This window comes from Channa argus, chromosome 5, assembly GCF_033026475.1.
Source record: "Channa argus isolate prfri chromosome 5, Channa argus male v1.0, whole genome shotgun sequence".
Classification (NCBI taxonomy): Eukaryota; Metazoa; Chordata; class Actinopteri; order Anabantiformes; family Channidae; genus Channa; species Channa argus.
In genome coordinates, this window is record NC_090201.1 from 28262735 (window position 1) to 28278908 (window position 16174).

Genomic DNA, 16174 nt, shown 5'->3' on the forward strand with positions numbered 1-16174 from the left:
TGATGATCATTAGAAGGAACATTTACAGTGGTAAGACACAGGTGGTACCAGAGAATGTAACACAGTGAGACCTGCAGACTTACCTGTTCAGGTGAGCCTCAGACAGCAGCTCAGGTTACAGGTGTGTGTGTATAAACAGTCATCAGAGTGTGTTGTGTGATGAGAGGCTGACAGGAAGGGTGTGTGTTGCTGACGCCTTTCATCTGGAAGTACAGGATTTAGGAAGAGGAAACTGCAAACACTCATTTCTGCCTGAGTCCACGGCCTTTGATGTTTCACAAGCTGAAAAATATGACCCCACAGCGCAGATTTACACCCCCCATCCAATCTGAAGAAATTCGGAAATAAAGGAAACCGGAGAGCTCGTCTTCTCCCTAACAACTCAATCAATACACTTGTGATGAACATCACACCCTCGTGTTCTGCTCCAGTGTTGCATCATGTAACAAAGCCACAGATCAGAGTGAACAGTCTGCGTCAGCTCATCACAGCGTTTCTGTGGGATTAAAGTCACGAACCACTGCTGTGTTCAGGGACATTGTCCTCTTCCGTACACAGAACTGTCTTTATCCACATAGACAGGCAGCAATGCTCGTTTTCCTCCTGTAGCTCGGCTACGTTCACCTGAAACACTGATATTAGCCCCCGTCACGCTGTTGGTCCCGGTGGGATCCTAACCCTCAAATGAACCAGTAATCGCAGAGACAAACATTTAAGATCGCATCACTTCTCACAGTAAATACAGAAATGAATACGTTTGAAGGTCACATTTGTGCAGAGGTAGAGAAGATTTCACATTCACTGTGGGACGGTGAGGAGATAAACAGGCTTTGAGTTCAATCCCATTTCTGAATTTTCGCCTCAGAAATCAATGTTAGAGGGTTATTGGTTGAAATAGTGACTGAAGTGAGACGAAAGCTGATGATGGTTCAGTTTTTTCTTGAATCCCACAGTGATGTCTAATGTAGCAGTTCTGCTAAAGAAGCAGTTTAGAACATTCATTAACATCCGTAAACTCCGGGGAGAGTAATGCTTAACATAATAATATGAGTCCAAATGAATTATTAGAATAAATTATTATGTGTATTTCCTGGCTACCAGGCTGTTTGGACTCTGAAAAGTCCCACTTTGTCCTTCGCTCACAGAAAACTGAGACAGCCCTGCTGCCTTAGCATCCAGACCAGGGGGAGTCAGGGGGTGTAAAGGGTCTAACCCTCAGATAAATGGACCTGCTGCTTCTTTAACACAGTGAAAGAACTGATCATTTAAAATCATCTGAAATCCAACAGAACTCAGCACTAACTCAAACTGTATGTGAAACCTTCTCTTCCTTTAGTAACTTATTCATGTACTTGTGTACATTTGGCCTTAAACGTAGAACTGACAGGGGAGAAAGTGAAGACCAACATTTTGAAATGAGGGGGGGGATTATAAATAACAAATGTAACATTTTTTCTTATCAACACTGGACACAGGGTGTCGGTTTCGCTCGTTACCTGTTGTCCCATCGCACACCTGAAGGGGCGGAGCTTAAGAAGGTAACACTAGGTAAATCCAGAGCCTTTCATTGTGTAGCTTCAGTCAAAGTCAGAGGAGACGACGCTGCAGCTGCATCAGAAGGTGAGACAAAGACAAACACAGCTTCTGTAAACGCTTCAGGTCACACGTCTTTATTCTGACTTCTCCTGTCACTTTGCAGCTGTGTGTGATTCACTGTCAGACGACAAATGTACGTTTACAGTACTGTGCTAAGTGCAGTTTTGGGATGTTTACTGCGTATTTGTACTTGACAAAGTTCTGGACAGAATTGTGGTCAATACCCGACTCTTAAAGCAGGTGTTTGTCCAGTTCTTGGCTGTGGAGGTGGGAGTGTGACCCTGACAGGTGCCCAGGGAGGGAATCTGTTAATAATCACATCAGATATTTTCCTACATTAACTGCAACTTTAGCAATGACCGGACGTGCGTCACGGGAAGGTTGATATTATCAGGACTATGACGTCTCTTGTACTTTTACTTACACACAGTTTTAAATGGACGATTTTCACTTGCACCTGTGCTTGTTGTTGAGTATTTTTACTCTGTGGCTGAGGTGCTGAAAGTACACAAAGTCATTACTCAAGTAAACGTTTAAGTATCTGACTAAGAAAATACTCAACTCCAAGTATAAGTTCATTACTCAAAGTACTAATTACCAAAAGTAACAATACTGCAGTAATTCAGTGATTCCTTTGAGCTATTGATAAAAAAGTTTTTAAACTTTGAACTTGTGAATAAAATAAACTCTGTTCTGTTTGTGTAGAAACGTTTAAGTTTGATTCATGTACAGATTTAAGGAGAAAACCACTTCAAATCCCTGATTCCCGACTAATCAAAAACTTTTTTCCGTTCATTTGATCCTGTAGTTAGTAACAAAAACTAAATTGGGGGAAACGAACCAGTTTTAAAAATCTATATAGATTATAGATTGTGAATTATAAAAACTTTGTGACAGCTGCTTCATCCCAAATAAAACACCTGCATTTATCTGTTTATTAGATTGTTTAACTTAAAAGGCAAAGAATGAAGGAAAAGTATTATAAACTTAAAGTTTGACAAAGTTCAAAGTTAGTTTAAATAGACTCAGTGTCTCAGGTTGTGTGTTTTCCCTCCTCAGGTCAACAGGACTGAGTGTTGGATGATGACCTTTCTTTCTGGTCTTTGGACCCTGTAGCGGACTGGTACTGGTTAAACTGCACATGATGAGCTCCACTCTCCAGCGCTTCAGTCTGTCTCCCTCTGCTGGTCTCTATGAGGACCGCAGCATCTCTCAGCACTCAGACTCTCTGCCCAGCTCCGTCCCCTTCCTCCTCTACCCCCCGAGCATGGACCCTACGGGCCTTGCCCTCTATAAAGGCCCCTTAAGGGGCCCAGGTCTCCTGCCCTACCTGACGCCCTTCCACCACCATGGACACTTCAGTGTGTACGAGTGTCCCTTTGAACCGGCTTTCATTCAGAAACGAAATGAGCGGGAGCGTCAGAGGGTGAAGTGCGTAAACCAGGGCTACGCCAAACTCAGGGACCACCTGCCAGGTCAGAGTGCTGACAAGAGGCTTAGCAAGGTGGAGACACTGAGGGCCGCCATCAGGTACATCAAATACCTGCAGGAACTGGTGGAGCTGGAGGACAGGAGGACCCCCAACAACTCGTCTCCTGGACCAGACTGTGGAGCAGAGTCTGAGGGGTTCACACGTTAAACAGGAGGACTCAGGAGCTGGATGACTGACCTCATCTTTTCTATTCAGCCCCAAAGCCCCTAAACCACAGTCAGTCCAGAACAACGAGAGCGGACGTTTACTACCAACATTAAAAGGCCGGTTTAGAACATTTAAAAAGCCCATCTGAACCCGAGACCCCATCCCCCTGCTCATACATACCATGAAAGCGCTCTAAAAGCCCCCTCCCTGGGAGGGAAGGTCTTGTTCTGGGTAAGAAAGAAATGAGCATGTCCAGGTAATAGGTTCCATCACTAGGCTTTCTTCCATTTTAGCTGTTCAGCATCCACCGTGTTCCGTAACCATGGTCACCTCACAGAGTTGATAAGAACGCGGAAAAAGTGCTTTATTATGAAAAGTGTAAAGTGACTTTTTACGACTGGGTTTCACGCTACAGATGAGGTTCGTCGTGCTGAGCGCGTTGGTTACATTCTCTGCTCTGATTGGACAGTTTAATTTACACGTCCCTCTTTTGAAGACATGTAGTAAAATCTCCGGAAACCCAGACCACAGCGATCAGAAATCCCAGTTGCTTCAGTTTTCCTCAAACTGAGAGCCAGAGTCTGGATCGACCCGCTGCCGGTTGCGTCCGTCACAGCAGGATGTAGTGACTTTTATGGACAGATAGAAGCTTCTACAGGCGAAGCGATACGTGCGATCACACATTTGTTAGACACTTAGGGCTAAAACCTGCAAACGCTGCAGCGAGCTTCCCTTCCTGTAGGCGGCGTAAGCTGCTGGAGAAACTGGTCTATAAAGCGGGTTCATCTGCCAAAAAACACCATCTCACTTCATTTGAGCCATTTTCCTGGTTCTGAAGACACTTGAAGGCCTTTGCCAGGACGCAATAACCGGTTTTCAGAAAGTAGACAGCAACACAGTGTGTGATTATTAAATATTGATTTTAATATTTAAGTAATTTAGTTTGTGAGGATGAAGCAGAATGAGTTATCAACCAAATGATGTATTAGAAAAATAAAAAGCTTTTTTTTGACTTAAGTGACACCAAACATTGCTCTGATTTCTTTACGATTTTCTATGTGTTCCCTTCTCATCGTTTGGGAATAAACCTTCAACTGCAGTTAGACTGGAGTCAGTTTCCTGATCAAACAACACGTTTGTTCAGTCTCCGTCTCCATGAGTTAAAGGTCTCTGTGAAGGTGCTGTGGGAGGAGAGGACAACGCGGAGCTTAGAGCCACAGCGCTTTAACCTGAAGACCATGTTGATGTGAAGACACACATTGAGTCACAGCTGAAACACAACTGAACTCCAACATCACACTTGTAGAAAACATGATTGTTAGAATGTGCTGTTAGAGGCTGAAGCATCACAGGACATTTTCCATTTTTCTGTTTGCCTTGTACAAAATCCAATGCTACAAACACACCAATACCACTTCACTGCGTTGGGTTAGAGATAAACCCTTTTTGAAATCAATAGTGACAAAAATAAAGATGGCTGTAAATGTTACACATGTGAAGAGAGTCATTTTTAGGAGTCCGGGTTGTAAACGCACAAGCTGCAGAGAACTGAACAGGAAACAAACTCCTGATAATCCGTTGGATTCTTGAGGATTTTAAGGCTCAGGCTGACGGCACAGAGACAGTTTAGTATAAGAGACGTCAAACTAAACCGCTGTTATACTGTAGTACTGAAATGGAGTCAGTTTCAATGTGACTGATGGCACAAACGTTGGGACGTTATTGACAGGACCTGCAGCACCGTCCTGTCCGATTCAGTAATGATCAGTGTTTAAATAAAAGTACTTGGAAACAAAATGTGGTATTGGTGCATCTGTATTAAATAACTAAGGACACGAGTTCAGTGGCAGGACTGAATTAATACTTTTGAAGAAAACAAATAAAGCGACAGATTAGGTCAGATCAAGATCATTATTTGACTATTGGTAAATGTGAAAATACATTTCTGGATTCTGAAGGTGTGGTTCTGTTCATTATCAATTACATTTGACCTGATTCAAAAACACTCTAAAGCTCTTGTGCAGATGTTTTAGTACACGACCACATCAAGGTGATGGGGTCTAGTTTTCCGTGTGTCAGCGTTCAGTCCAGCAGCCAGCAAGTCAGTGAGGTGACTGATTAATTTTTAATACCACAGTGCTGAGTATCATACTTAAGCAAAATACTGTACTGATCATCAGGGATCAACAAGTCTGAGCAGTTAGAGGAACATTTCTAGATTAATGATCTTAACTCATGCAAATCAACCCGATTCTAACACATCGGTTCCTCATCTCGTCAGACTGATACCATCCCACATTTCAATCTTTGGCCTCAAGGACAAAAATGAAAACCTGCAAACAGCAAGAACAAAATGATTTCACCTGAATCCAAGTTGAACTTCATTGTGAAGGGACACACACACAATTTAAGCTGCAGTTTAAGTCTCATCTAATTTACACCCGACTCTCAGAAACAAGCTGCTGCTTCCATCAAAGGTTAAATGATCAGAGCTGATTGTTTCAGCTGAAATTCCAGACAGAGGCAAACGGGAATATCTGTCTTTAAAAATTTGCAGTTTGTATTGTAAAAGTCTAAATATTTAAAATGTCAATTTCAGCAAGTGTGTAGTTTCTGATCTTTCACCATTTTAACAGTCAGACTCATCTGTTATTTTAGGGATTTCAACTGTTGGCTGGAGCTTAAGAGGTTTTCCCACAGTGCTGCTCTAAAGTAAAAGTTGTTTTACTTGCCAGTGGGTGGACACCTGATAAGGTTGTGTGTGAGCTGAATATTAAAACTGAACAGTAACAGAAAAACAAAAATAACAAACTGATTTCAGAACTGAGTTTCCATACTTTAAAACAGCCGACCAATATCTGCAGCTCTAAAACAATAATAATCTGCATGTCTTTGGAGGAGGATTTGTGGGAACTGACATAGGATTTTGATTCTTCGCTGGGTTTCTGATTTTCCTGAATGTTTTCTGGATGAAAACAGCAGCTTGTGTGTGATCAGTACAGGTAATCAGGGGAAGTTGTGAAGCTGAAAACACTTGCAGATAATTAGAGCTCGGCCTGTTTCTATAAATAAAAGACCCTGGGCTCATCTCCACCAGAGCACAGTGCCCACATGTCTAACTGATCTCTCTCACAGTGAAGCCACAAGCTAAGCCCTTCAAAGCAACACTCCTTTGCTTTAATAATATTCCTCACACGTCAGTTTTTAACTGAACTATCCAGTTGCCCTGAATCTTGTAGAATTAGTCAACTTAAAGCAAAAGACAAAGTTGCCAAAATGAACACGTGGACTGGAGTCAGTGAAGAGTGCAGCAGCTCAGTTCATCCACCTGCTGCCTCCGTTTCCAAGGTCTGTACAAGCTGTTTCATATCTCAGAGTTTTTTTTTCCCCTTAGCGCGACACGTCTGCCTTTGTGTCCCACATGTCGAGGACAGGTGCTCTGTCCTCCTCAGGTGTTCTGGACATAGAGGATGGTGAGGCGGCGGTACATCAAGCTGCGGTGCTGTGGCTGCAGGCAATAGGCAATGCTCTGTTCCACCTCCTGGCAGCGGCGCAGGAATCTGCAGCGATCCCGGGCCAGCTCCTCCCAGGGGCCCCGCCGGTCCTCCTCTTCCTCACCACAGCTGGCAAAGAACTCCTCAACATCATCAGAGAATCGAACCTGACAGAGAGAAGAAAAAAAAAAAAAAGACTATGTGACCTGATGGATCTCAACTGAACAATTTCAAATACAGACAGGTGCTCAAAAATTAGTCATGTGAGCTTTATCCATTTCACTCATGCAACTTCTCATTTTTGTTTGAAAGCAACATGCAGTGATGTGGGGCAACTGTGGCACAGGAGGTAGAGTGGTCATCCACCAATCCCACAGTCGGTTTGATCCCGGCTCACATGTCAAAGTGTCCTTGAGCAAAACACTAACACAACCTTAGTTGCTCACGGTGAGTGTTGGCCAGCTGCATAGCAGCTCCCCTGTCGGTGTGTGTGTGTGTGTGAGAATGAGAAACAGTGTAAAGAGCTTTGAGTTTCAATATTTAGAAAGGTGCTGTACAAGTGCAGAGCATTTATCATTTATAAACTGATCATCAGTACTCAGTTACTTGTAACAGTGCAGCATTCAAGTCTAAACAAAAGTGAAACTCTGATAAATATAGTGAGTAAAAAGTACTTGAGTACTTCAGTTTACTGAAGTAGAAGCAACCAGTGGCATGAGAGTATTTTGACATAAAGTACAGTAGTTAAAAACTGTACTTGGTTTCCACCACTTTCCAGTTAAAGCTGCTTCTAACAGCAGAAACGTGCCACCACTTCTTTATATGTAACTCACAGGATTCAATGTGACACTTTATTCAGAGTGGAGTCAGGGTCTTCAGACCACATTACTACTGTTCAATAACAGGGACTGTAGGGGTCCAAGTGACTCAGTCCTGAATCATAAAGACAAACTAGTCTCTGTGTTTTCACTGAGTTCTAGTCCAGTTTTCAACACAAGGTGAGCTGCAGTAAAATCATAAACAAGAAACGGAAACCCCCACAGAGACGGGGGCCGGGGGTTTCAGGTTGAGGACAGACCAGGTTACACATGATTCAGCTGCATGTTAGCGTTGCCCAATCTGAAGAGTGGAGCAAATGCACACTGAAATGTGGGGGCTGCTTTATAATCATTGCTGGAAATATACTGACCTTTAAATGACGTGAGCCGTTTTTATTTAACTGTTGGATTAAACATTGTTGTGGACAAAGTCAAATTTGGTTTTGTCTCTTTCACTTTACACTTTAACTGCTTATGATTACAGACATGAGGAAGTTTCTACTGTGATGTTACCCAACCCATCATTGTTTAAAACTATGGCTGTAATGCAACGCTTGGGGAAATGTTTCTCCCCTGATGAGGACACGTGACTATTGAACAGCAAACTTTACATTCTATGCTGTGAAAAAATAAATAAACTTTATTAATCCTCCTTTATGTCCTTCAGGAGAACTTGTCTGGTGTTAGTTTACGAAAAAAGGGGGGAAAATCTAATCTCGGACCAGTGAGGATTATGTTGTGTAGAACCTAAATATTCTGACCATTTATAGTGTGGAAACAAGAATGTTTCATTGTTTGAAAGGGCAGAGAAAGTGAAAGTATTTTACAGTAGTTAAAGAAAACAAAGGTAAATAATTTTAAGTTTCTTTCTTAGCACTGTGATCTGTGTCAACAGGTGAATGGAAACTGTGCTGCAGAAACATTACATCAAGAATCCTTCTGCAGAATATGTTTAACAAACAATTTCTCTTGGACAAACACTGACATCATGGTGTCTCAGAGCAGCAGACTGACTATTTGTGATGTTTATCTGATCAGAAATTAAACTCAAAAGCAGTTGAAAAAACTAACGGACCTTTTTGGTTGGAGCACATCTCCGGCTGGTAGAGGAGCTGCATGACCCTTCACTGAGGCTCTTGTTCAGCCTCTCCTCAGCCTCTTCATTCCTGTGTTCAGGAGGAGATGATGCTTTATGGTGCGGGGCCTGAGGAGGGGTCTGTGTGCCCTTTCTGACCCTGCTTTTGACCTTAGGAGCAGCCTCAATGGGCCCTCGTGTCCTGAGTGGGGCCTGAAAATTAAAGGGGCTGTAGGGGTCTGAGGAGCAGCTAAAGGAGTTCCACAGGAGGAAGCCATCAGCTTCGTCCACCTCACTGGCTGAGGTGGAGTCATCCCAAGCATCATGGGTGCAGGGAGGGGATGCGGCGGCTGCAAGCTGTGGGGAGGAGTTCGGGGTGGACTGGGCAGAGGAAGGTGGTGTGGAGGAGGTGGGAATGGTCCTGGGCAGTGTGCTGCTGGTGTGCAGCTGGGCTGTAAAGTTTCGGGGGTTGTAGGGGTCCTGACTTTGGCACAAGGAACTCCACAGACGCTCAGCCTCTGAGCCTCCCTCACTATCTGAGTCTGAGGCGTCATCATCATCTTCTTCATCAGACGTGCTAAACAAATCAGACGAGCCCTCACTGTCAAAACCATCATCGTCGTCGTCATCATCATCATCATCATCATCGCTAGACTCCCTGTCTGACTGACTGCTGTCATCGTCACTGCACGGGCAACCCATGATGAAGGCGATGGCTTTGTTTTGGCATTCAATGGTGGAGAGCACCATTGCTCCCGCAGGCTGAGGCTCCTGACAGGCTCCTTTTTCTTCTGTCTCCTCTTCCTCAGCCATCTGTCCTTTCTCTTCCCCCAGCTCCGTCTGGTCACCGATTTCACCGGTCTTTCCACCAGAGGCCTTTAGGTTGTACAGGTGGCTCATCTGGACCTGCTCCTCCTCCAGACTGGAGTAACCATTGTCCTGATCAGGGGTTAGAAGCGCCACCTCACTGCAGGCGGCGGCAGCTCCTAATCTGCTCAGGGGGTCACCGATGCTGAGCTGGTGGTCTGGTGTAGACCCATCTGTATTCTGGACTACGTGAAGGCCCCCATTGTTAATGAGGTGGTCTTTGTGGTCACTCAATCCAGTGTTTTCTCCCACAGTCGATTCCATGCCTCTGCTCAGGACAAAAACATCAGTTGTTTCTGCACCTTTTGTCTCAGCCACCTGCTGTTGTGGACAAAGCCGGCCTGTCATCTCCTCCTCAGCCCAGAAGTCTGACAACAGCCCCTTCTGTGAGCCCTCACCTCCCCAGAAGCTGCCCCACCACGATCTGGTTTTACTGGTCCCCAACTCCTTTCCTGCTGTAGGTTTTATTTCCTGAGATGAACTCAACACAACATGACTGAGAACAGTCCTAACAGGAGAGAAATGCCCTGTCCGGTTTAGGTTCACTTCCTCGGGGTTTTGAATCCCCAATTCCCGCAGAGAATCAGCGGTCAGCCACGACAGTGAGCTCTCGGCACTGGGCTCCAGCAGGCCGCTAGCTGCGTCGTGCTCACACTGGAAGTAGGCCAGACGAGGAGCCGGCACCATGTCGTCCAGCTGTCTTAAAATCTCCGTTTCTTCCCCAGCAAAATAGTTTTTTAACCCCCCAGTGAACCCAACGGGTCCTGTCTCCGAGGTCAGAGCCGGGCTCCGGGGCTGACCTGTCACATATTTCTGAAAGAATGACAGCGCGGGCCTGGACAGCACGGAGAGCAGGCCGATCCACGAGCTTTCCTGACTCTCATACACGGGGGAGGAGACTCCGTGGCCGCTCGGTGAGGCCGGGCTCTGCCCGCCGTTTAAGTGCCCCTCGCTGCTCCTATTTCTAAACATTTTCATCTGCACAAAAGTGTAAAAATCATTAATCCAACACGAACCTGGCAACACACCAAACAGTCGTTTGTAACGAACGCAGCTTCTTAACTTAACAGCTGTCAAACTGCAGCGGCGGGGTCCAGGAGCGATTATTAACGCTTTCCATTTTTAATACTGCAAGCTTTTTTTGTGGATCATAGTTTTTAAACTGACTGCATCATATACCGATTAGCACAGCAAGAGGGAACCCAGGAAATATCTTCCATCTGCCCGGCGATCTTCGCGGCGTTGCGGCTTTGCTGAGAATGGTGGTTGGACTTCTTTCTGGTGGTGAATTTGGTGAAAGCTGAACAGGAGCTGGAGTAGAAAGAGAGGCCGAACATGCTGAAGTCGTCACGCGAGGAATAATCCAGGTCTGAAGAAGACAGAAGAGCCATTTTGTCCGGTGTTAATCTCCGAGAAAAGGCGGCGGCGGCGGCTGGAGATCGTTCAGCTATAACCGGCAGTGCTAGCAGGTTAGCTTAGCAGCTATCTCGACGACCAGTTAACTCGAAAGCGACGAAATGTTGAAAAAAGATTCGCCTCACAAACACAGTTTATCGCCTCCGTTGTTCGTTTACTGGAAGTTTTTCCTCCTTTCAGTGTTAATACAGGTTCGGTTGCCCTTCGAAAATAAACACTTAACCATCGAGTCGCTTCCGTCCGCGTCCAGTTAAGAGATTTCATCAGAAAGTTCAGGGACCGTCTGCAGCGTCTAGTCCTCGCTTTAACGTGAAGGCGGCGCTCAGGGAGCGTCGCGCTTTTACTGAAGCGGTGGGAGGTGGCGTGGCGGAACGTGTGCCCCCGCTGTTACATAAGAAAAAGTCCAAAGTCTGCGTGTGCATGTCTGTGCTTCTACGTGTTTATCAGCAGCAGACTCCCACACCCGGTCCCTTATTTAGACATGTGGCTGCAAGAAAACTGGTTTGACTTTCAGTTTGTCAAACGTTTGAGCAACAAGATGTAAAGGCACAGAAACGATATATTTCGTTTAGAAAAACATGATCTAATAACTGATAACTAATAATTCTGGGTTAACCTCCTGTCAGCACATAAAATGGTTAAATTGAGCTCCACGTTTACCAACAGTGACCTTTGACACTTAGTTTTTTATTAATTACTGTACATGTTTGATCAGTATCGCTTAGAATACTGTTTACTTGTTGGAGTACATTTAGTTTTGTATTCGCCTAGAACTTGTCCAAAAGATGATAAGAAGAAAGTTGATTAATTGTATTGCAGAATGTAGACCAGTACTTGCACTTTTACCTAAGTATTGAGTTTGGGTACTAGTACCACCTCTGTCCAGTACACCACATGTTGCTGTGTAGCTGCAGACTGCTCAGAGAGGCTACGCTGACCCTGCTCCTCCATGACGGTCGTAATCGGGGGCTGCTGGGTGCAAACCACACAACGTGCTCCAGAAACCATTCAGACCCCGTCACCTTACTGCAGTTTATATTAGTTGCAGTTAGAACAGGAGCCTCATGTGGTGATTTTAGAGACACGATTATGTTTTTCATCGGGCTAAAACCAGAGATTTACAATAGGTTTCCTGATCTGTACTTGTAGAAAGCTCAGAAAAGTCAGAGACATTAAAAAAACCAAAACAATGTCAAATGTTCTTGCATGAAGCCCAGTGACTTTTTTTAACCTCTAATCTTAAGTACTGGCTGCATATTATACATATACATATACATTTTGCAGATAATATTTAATATACCTCATAATACAGTTCAGTCATCTCAGATTTAAATGTTTCGCAATTTTTGCATTTGTGCAAAGAGAGGAGAAACAAAAGTAAATAATTTTTTATTCAAGTTTATTTTGTAGTGCAAATCATAGAAAACATGTTGCAAACTGAATGTTACACATTAATAACAGCTTGTTTCCTACAAGTGGATCTAAAGCCAAACGGTGGAAAAGCTAATCACATTTCATTAAGGTCAGTATTTACAGTACAAATAAAGTTCACTTTGAACTTACATTCTGTTCCTGTAGTCTCAGTGTTTCTCAAGTGGGGGGTGAAGGCGCAAGTCACTGGTTGCAGTTGAGTTGCCCCCCCACCACCACTTGGTCTCATCTACAGCGCAAAAACCAATCCAGCTTCATTTTGATATTGACTACAGCCTGGATTATTACAAACCCAGAGAAGCAGTTTAAACACAATTTTTCCAAAAAGTACAAAACAGGCAGAGGTGATTAAATAAGGAATAAAGTGTAGAAACCAGAAGCAGGAGAGCAAGCAGTGACGGAAACAATGAAAGGAGGACGGGTGTTAAGGCAAACGCACAGGATTTCTCTTTCTATCGCTGTTCTGCCGAACAGATTTACCTCAAACTTTCAAAATAAAATCTACCTGTCACTACAAAAATATCCTCTGAAGAGCTAGACTTCACCTGAACACTGAGGCTGAAGCTCTCCATCAAAGATCTCTTTTCTCCATGCTGCTGTTTTGTGCATTTTCCCCCACTCACTCAAGTTATTATTTTTAGGAATCATAAAGCTGCAGAAATAGGTCATTGGAATTTCTTCATGCAACTTTAAAGTCCTGGAAAAGCCCTGGAAAGTTTTAATTTCTCATTCCTGCAAAAACATGAAAAACTTCATACAATTGCAAAGAAAGCTAAAAAAAAAGAAAAAAAGAAAAAAGAAAGTGTGAACCAACTTCTGAACAATCAATAGGGCTGCTGCTTCTTCATGGTCCCTTTGTTCTACTTTTGTTCCTGCAGGTAAATAGTACATTCTCCCATCATGACTAATTATCTCTATCAACTGTAGTTGAACTGTAGTCCTTGTTTTTCTGAGAAAAAATGGGAAACATGCACAAAAAAAAAAACAAATACAAAAAACACTCTAGCTCTAGGGATGGAGTTTGATCTGAATTCACTTCTTGAATCCTGACACTGATATTAATGATCAACCTGAACCATGGACGCTGTGCTGAACTGAAGGGTTGTACTTCGCAGCACAAACACTCGTTTAGCAAACATCTCTACAGAATGAAATGACAAGCAGTGAAACAGGTCGTATTTAAGAACTATAGAGCATAACGATACGTTTCAACCATTACATGTTAATGTGCCACCGGATGCACTGACCTGAGGTGAAAATTCATCAAAGACATGAAAAAAATATGTCAACTTTAAGTAGCTGTTGTTCAAAGACTCAACAACAAATCAAAAAGCTGTTTTGCATCAGTTTAAGCCAAAGTCTGATTTAACCTTAAAATATTAGTTTTGTCTGACATTGTGTTTAATGCTGATTTTGTTTTTGTAATTAATCACTCAATATGTTTTAATGACAAACTGGAGACAACACTACATAAGTTACGTGTGTGATAGAGTACAGCTGCTTTTGACTGACAAAAAAATAAAACACATTATCATTTATTTACTGCAGAGATCAACTGCTGGAAAACGGAAGTGGATCCAAAGTAGAAGCAGTTATCAGAACCCCATCACTATCCAGAGCCACAGACCAAACCCAGAGAACATTGTAGAGAGAAAAAAAAGGAATAGAGAATTTTCTGCAGAGAATCAGCTCTGAGGGAAAAGACTGTGGTCACAAACATGTCTCCTTCACTTCCGTCTCTGCTGAGCATCAGGCTGCAGTCACACATCTTCATTTAAATTCTTAAAAATTTCTTTAAACATATGAAATCTGTGATCTGTGCTCTTGTGTTCCTATGATTAAACTTATTTAGTTTCCATATATTCAGATCAAGTAAAAAAAAAACCCCACTAGATTAGTAGTTGTACTCATTTAACATTTTGTGCATTTTGTCAATAAAGAGTAAAATGTGAAGAGTTAAAAAGAAGAAAATTCATCTTTGTTCACAAAACATTGACGAAAAATGTCTTCAGTTATTATTTCATACTGATCTGATAAAGGACCAAGAAAGTGTCCAGATTCTGTATGACGTCAGTTTAATGGTAAACTCGACTCTAATCCTAAACTCCCTCACCCACAGAGGGAGGACACAGGCTTTTACTTTGAAAAGAGTTTCCTTTTTGTCCTTCTCTTCTTGAGGAGGACTATTTCTCCTCTTCTTTATTTCCTTTACATCACCTGCGTCCTGCTCATCAGCGAGCTGAGTCGGAGCCAGGGGCTCCCAGCTGGTGCCAGTCCACCCAGTGCTGACCTGGGACAAGCCTCTTCAAGGGGATGAAGGTCTCCCCCAGCAAGGTGTTCTCCCAGAATGCCCCGTCCCCAAGAACCCGCAGGTGGATCACCCTCTGGTCCAAGTCCCCCTGGGGGATCCGCTCGTACACCAGCTGCAGGAGACACAAAAGAGTGGGAAACTGAAAAGTGAGCATCTCTCTGTCATGAGCCTCCTGCCACAGCTGGCAGCCAATCAGAGAGCAGGAGTCTGTACCATCTCATTGTAGGTGGGGTTACAGGTGCGGCGCGCTGCTTTGGTCTTCCTCTTGCTAGTTTTCTGAGGGTCAGGGAGCAAGTAGAGCTTCACATAGGGGTCTGGGTCTGTCCCGTCCTGCAGGGGCTGCTGTAACACACCGAGACACACACACACATACACACACCTCAGTGTACAGGTCAAACAGAATCATGGGAGCTGAACACTTCTGCAGCTGGACTCACAGCAGCCCATTAGAACCTCTGAACACAAACATGTGACTCTGTGCTGGGCTCTAATAAAAGCAGCTACATTTCAGTTACTTAGCAACAAGTCTGAATAAACACACTGACCAGTCCTCGAATGTGCATGACCATGATGAAGAGTTTGTCACTCCTGTAGCTGATGGAGAGTTTCACCTCACCCAGTTCTTTCCCTGCAGCTGGAGCCCACGACAGCTCTGCAACACACATACACACACACACACACACACATCAGATACAGAGTAAAAAAGTACACAGTTTGTGTACAGACAATTTTTACTTCCTCCAGTTTATTTACACTTTGAAAACATTTGTGTATTTAATGAATCAGGAGCTGTTCATATGTCTGCTGCAGTTTAATTATTACTGCTGATTAACCAGGAAAATCCACAGATCTGATCCATACTGGACTTTGACCTGGACCGGTGTTTCTGTGGGTGGGCCGATTAAACCTACGAATAAGACTTTGATGTAAACACAAGCCCTGCTCTTCCTAAGTGGAACAGTTAGCCAGATACAGTTATTTTGTTCAGGATTTAACATGATTAGTTCTTTTAAGAGTTAGAGTAGATAAGTTTAGTTAGTGTAGTAAATAATGTAATGCAACCTTCATTTCAATAAGAGACTTGGTTAAAGTTATTTAAATTTACCGTACACACTGCAGCAACTTGCACCAAACAGCACGTTAAACACATGTTTGTATCATTGCCCTGATTACATGAATCTGCAACTGTATATTACATTACATTGTTTTCGTCACAGACTCGAAACTATATTTGAAACTATATACAACTTAATTTCTTATAATCTTGACAGCTGTAATAACATACATATTTATCAAACCTCTGACAGCAGCATGAACACGTCTACATAAACACTAGCTAGATAACACAAGGACTGACGACCACATGGAAGACACAAAAAATTTGTAACTGAACCTGCAGGTTTGCTGCTGGTTGTTCTCGGCCTCTCGTCTCTGGGCAGAGGACTAAAGAAGGTGTAGACCAGGTCACACTGCAACACACACACACACACACACACACACACACACACACACACACACACACACACA

At 43.5% G+C, this 16174-nt stretch overlaps 3 protein-coding genes across 3 annotated transcripts in view; 1 reads left to right on the top strand and 2 right to left on the bottom strand.

Moving 5' to 3' along the window:
• The first annotated feature begins 1542 nt into the window (after nucleotides 1-1542).
• Nucleotides 1543-4676, top strand: LOC137127872 (achaete-scute homolog 5-like). Its single transcript, XM_067505390.1, has 2 exons — nucleotides 1543-1620; nucleotides 2656-4676. Exon 2 carries the CDS (start codon nucleotides 2738-2740, stop codon nucleotides 3233-3235), a length of 498 nt encoding a protein of 165 aa, XP_067361491.1. The 5' UTR covers nucleotides 1543-1620; nucleotides 2656-2737; the 3' UTR covers nucleotides 3236-4676.
• Nucleotides 4137-11235, bottom strand: LOC137127868 (protein phosphatase 1 regulatory subunit 15B). Its single transcript, XM_067505383.1, has 2 exons — nucleotides 8623-11235; nucleotides 4137-6896 (listed from the first exon to the last, which is right to left on the bottom strand). The coding sequence occupies exons 1-2, from the start codon at nucleotides 10465-10467 to the stop codon at nucleotides 6684-6686; spliced, it is 2058 nt and encodes a 685-aa protein (XP_067361484.1). The 5' UTR covers nucleotides 10468-11235; the 3' UTR covers nucleotides 4137-6683.
• Nucleotides 11236-12287: 1052 nt separating this feature from the next.
• pik3c2b (phosphatidylinositol-4-phosphate 3-kinase, catalytic subunit type 2 beta) overlaps nucleotides 12288-16174 on the bottom strand; it is a 36560-nt gene continuing 32673 nt past the window's right edge. Inside the window, exons 30-33 of the mRNA XM_067505382.1 lie at nucleotides 16041-16116; nucleotides 15193-15299; nucleotides 14861-14989; nucleotides 12288-14759 (exon numbers count right to left, since the gene is read on the bottom strand). Coding sequence (XP_067361483.1) covers nucleotides 14568-14759; nucleotides 14861-14989; nucleotides 15193-15299; nucleotides 16041-16116 — 504 coding nt within the window. The 3' untranslated portion in view covers nucleotides 12288-14567. The remainder of the gene's footprint in view (nucleotides 14760-14860; nucleotides 14990-15192; nucleotides 15300-16040; nucleotides 16117-16174) is intronic.

Coding starts and splice junctions, on each gene's coding strand:
- LOC137127872 (XM_067505390.1), top strand. CDS start 2,738: ATGATGAGCTCCACTCTCCAGCGCTTCAGTCTGTCTCCCTCTGCTGGT.
- LOC137127868 (XM_067505383.1), bottom strand. CDS start 10,467: ATGAAAATGTTTAGAAATAGGAGCAGCGAGGGGCACTTAAACGGCGGG. Junction 6,897..8,622: donor GATGTGCTCCAACCAAAAAG/GTCCGTTAGTTT, acceptor TCTCTCTGTCAG/GTTCGATTCTCTGATGATGT.